Here is a 4077-nt window from a genome sequence, read left to right as displayed (position 1 = left end):
TATAAGTAAGTGATCAACTCATATATATATATATATATATATTATTTTTAATTTTATTATTTTTTTTTTCACAGTGGGAAAACCTGTCATAACTGAGTTGTCGAACCAGCAGTGAGGACAATCATCTCTGGCTGTGATCTGCGAATGAAGAAGAAAATAAAGATTGTTAAAATAAAAACAAATTCTCATGACCTTCAAAATGAGATTGGGCATTGGTACCATGAAATGAAAGAGTTTATCACCTTTACTGATACTAAGAAGGTTGAAGATGAAAAACACTTTCTCTTAAATTAATCATCTTATATTAACATTTGATTTAATTTTCAAAATATTTGTCGTGCCAATATTTTCCTTTTTGTATAATAATTTTTTCCCCTTTCATAAATCATAATAATTTTAATAACATTAATCATCATTATTAAAATCCTAAAATTATATTAATAAAAATTAAATCAATAATTTTAACTTTCACTTAAATTTTAATATAAATAAATATAATTATTTAATATTTCAAAATAAAAATATTATTATTTTTAAAATAAATTCATTTGTAAGCATTTGTCCCGTGAAAATTTAATTTTATCAATACAAATAGAAAACATTTATTCCAACCATTCATCGTTAAAACGCCGATAAATTCATGATTATTTAAAGTATAAATCAATTATTTGATGTTAATGGTTTCCCACCATTTAGCGTCCACACGCTTAAATCTAAAGCGCTTGTCTTTCTATTTTTCTTATCTTGTGGGTACGTTCACGTCCAGGGTAGTAATGGCAACAGCAACCATGAATGGGCAGAGCGTTCTTCTTTTTTCTTCCATTTCAGGTCGGCCCTTCAGTGGACCGTCACTTAACACAACGGTTGCCCAGCCCATTGCTTCTTCAAAACAATTCTACCCAACTGGTAAGTCAAAAAAGGGTTTTTCAGAATTCAAAGTTCCTGCTTATCGTACAGAAATTGTTTTTCTGTCACTGTTTACTTCTTATCATTTGCTATTCTGATCGAGGCTCGGAATTTTTGTCCTGGTAGTGTACTGTGGCAGAGGCGATAAGAGGACTGCAAAGGGCAAAAGATTCAATCATTCATTTGGAAATGTGAGTGCCCATTTCCTCACTATTTTTAGCTGAAGTTGGTCTGCTATAAAATGATATATGGCCACTAAAATCCCTAGCTGAAGTATTTGCTAGTTGGGTCAATATTTCAATTCAGAATGCGTTAAAGCACAAGTATTTGATAACTGCTGAACTTTTTAATCCAGAATGTCTAATCTCCAATTCTGTGTGAAATTTGATTTAGTCTCAGTGTTGATGTAAGAAATTTTGATAATCATGTAAAAGAACCTGTGACAGTGGTTAGATTTGACTTAAAAGATTTTTCAGAGGTTGTTAATTAGGGTAAATATTCCATAAGATGTTGCGTGTTTGATGATGGCCAGGCAAGGCCGAGAGACAACAAGAAGGGTAAGGGCCTCCCAGTAACTCCTCTGCCACCAAGGGAGCCGAAGAAAGATCTTTTTGATGACGGAGAGAAAATTGAGATAGAGATTGATGAATCTATTTTCGGCTGAAAAGATGGAATTTATATCATTGTTATTGGATACCGCTATTTTAGATTGAAGCAAGACCGACTATGTTTTAAATTGTTGTTTTTTGAGTTTAATTAATGTCAAGGGTAGTCGAGGAAAGGTCCAGAAAAGTCTTGCCTGAGCATAGCTCAAGGTCCTAAATGCTGACTTACTGAGTTATGCCAATGTGCATGAAAACTTTTTTCAAATGTGCATCCTTTCTGTTTTATGGAGGTGGTTTGATATTGTTGATACAGTGGCAAGCTTTTCATGCCTTCTTCTATGGTCTCCACAACAACTGAAGATTTGGAATGTGTGTTAATGTGTGCGCAATTGGATGGCATTATTCTTTCCATCATTTGTTCTGATGAAGGGACCATGGATCTCTGTATCGTATATAACTGGCACACCAAGCAAACAAATGTTGTCCCTTTTCTGTTTGACAGAGTCCTTTATTGGTTGGGACACACCTGCCAGGGCTCAAACTGGGTTATTGCTGTAATAAGCTCCCAACTTACCACTAGACTTCCGGAAGGACTTGATGGCTTTTTTCCTTAATCTCAATACATCTTTTGATATATTCATGAAGTGCCTACAAAAGTTGTTCTGTTCCCAAAATGAAAGACTAGTGTCAATTATTTCCCATACTGGATAGGAAGTGGAGATAGTCCGAGCTACTGTTCTGTACAGCATCGACCATTTTCCATTGCAATAAAGTAAACGGGACTGGTAGCACAATTGGTGTCTTTGTATGAAGCCCTTCTGTAAGAGCAGCCTTTTCTTGGAAGACTTGTTTGATATGTGAGTGGTGTTACTGTGTAGTTTTGATTGTTTACTCTCGTGTAATCTGAAATGCTTATATCTAGTTTATTGGGCCTTCATTTTTTGGTAAGTTGGTAAGTAACGAGTGCTTGCGTTGATTGAGAGATTGGTGCAGATTTGTTAGGTGGAATTTCTTATGCATTAAACTCTTTTATGAATTCTGGTTTTGTTGTCATACTGATTCATTTTCATTCCTTTTCATGTGTCATAAAAGTTTTAGCATGACGAATGCAAGTCTTTTTCGTGTCTTATACTCTTGCTATTACAATGTTCTGGTTGACTAGGTTGTCTAACTAAGATTTCTGTTTCACTCCACTTGTCACTTGCCACAAGTCTCAAACTAGATTTGATGTGAAATGACGTCTCTGTGATCAAGCCGCTGATTACTTCCCCAGGGCCTTGAATCTTCTGCATCCCATCGATCATGTGATCTACTACTTTCTGCCTTTGAATGCTCTAAAGATAGATCCCTTCCAGAAGTTGAACTACATTGAACCTTTTCCATTATGGCACAGAGACATATCTTAGACATTGATTTCTTTCATTATTTATGGAATTCTTTTCAGTTTCTTGAATCCTATTTTTCATACTAGAAACTGCATCAAAAAAGTATAGCTTTTCTTCTTTGTGAAAATGAGTTTTAGATGCATTACGGATTGTTGGGATCTTTGCAGAGGTGAGAATTCCAACTTAAATTAGAGTAGATCAGGTTTAAATTACTGGGTGCCTTATTGGTATGTGACTAATAATAATTGTGCACTGTCTAAATATAAGCATATATCTTTCTGCATCATCTCAAAGAGTCGCAGAATCTCAAATTCATCTGTTGTTTCTTAAGCCATGGCTTTGTGATAACACTTTGATGTATCACACAACATAAAAAGAAGTCTCTGTTATGAATGATGGAAACTTTCTTGTTACTTCAAATATTGTTGTGTAGAAATAGCTCAAAATTTGCAGCTGCTAATGAGATCAGACTGAGATCAATAGACACAAATTTCTTCTATTCAATCTACAGAAAGGAAAACATACAATAGAAACACATGCAATCATTCAATCAATGAACACAGTATTTTTATTGGGGAACCCAACTGCGAAAAACCCCTTCTCTGTTTGTATTATATCAGATGAGAAAATTGATCTATTATATTGACAACTTCAATCCTTGAAGCTCAACCTGCACTGCAATACTGATCTCTTCCTCCGGAGTCTGCTTTGGCAAGTACTTAGCCAAATCTAGGCCTCCTGCTCCTCCTATTTCCTTGCAGAATTCCTGAGGAAATTAGCTTCTAAAGAATAGGAAAAGCTCCTATTTGTTTGCGCAATTCCCAAGAGAAAAGCCTCACCTGCTACATGCAAACACTCATATACAATAATGATTACATTGATGCATTTTTCCTCCACTCAAGTAGACAATTTGAATTCCATGCATGACTAGGGCTATTTTTAGTAAACTGACAAGTTAATTGAGAGATCAGTGAGTTAACAACAGCTACAACTACTCAACTGAACTCCTACTGACTCTAATCAGGACTAGAGCTCAGATAATTGAGTTTTACGAATTATAACGCCACTAGATTGCTTGATCTTAGCAATCAACTCATGCACAACTCTACTTCTTTCCCACTAACTCGAATTGACTGACTTAACTAAGTGAATTGGCCATGTCACTCCTGTTAAATGCAACT

The 4077-nt window shown here is 35.1% G+C and overlaps 1 protein-coding gene across 1 annotated transcript; it reads left to right on the top strand.

Annotated features, from left to right (window-relative positions):
- The first annotated feature begins 710 nt into the window (after positions 1-710).
- Positions 711-1823, top strand: PSRP4 (plastid-specific ribosomal protein 4). Its single transcript, XM_089448270.1, has 3 exons — positions 711-906; positions 1033-1097; positions 1439-1823. Exons 1-3 carry the CDS (start codon positions 774-776, stop codon positions 1568-1570), a joined length of 330 nt encoding a protein of 109 aa, XP_089304396.1. The 5' UTR covers positions 711-773; the 3' UTR covers positions 1571-1823.
- The last annotated feature ends 2254 nt before the right edge of the window (positions 1824-4077 follow it).

Source organism: Pinus tabuliformis, chromosome X (genome assembly GCF_031772625.1).
Source record: "Pinus tabuliformis cultivar Carrire ecotype Pingquan chromosome X, CPIR1, whole genome shotgun sequence".
Taxonomy (NCBI): domain Eukaryota; kingdom Viridiplantae; phylum Streptophyta; class Pinopsida; order Pinales; family Pinaceae; genus Pinus; species Pinus tabuliformis.
Note: the sequence above shows the minus strand (reverse complement) of the source record. Positions and strands in the feature narration are given on the sequence as shown.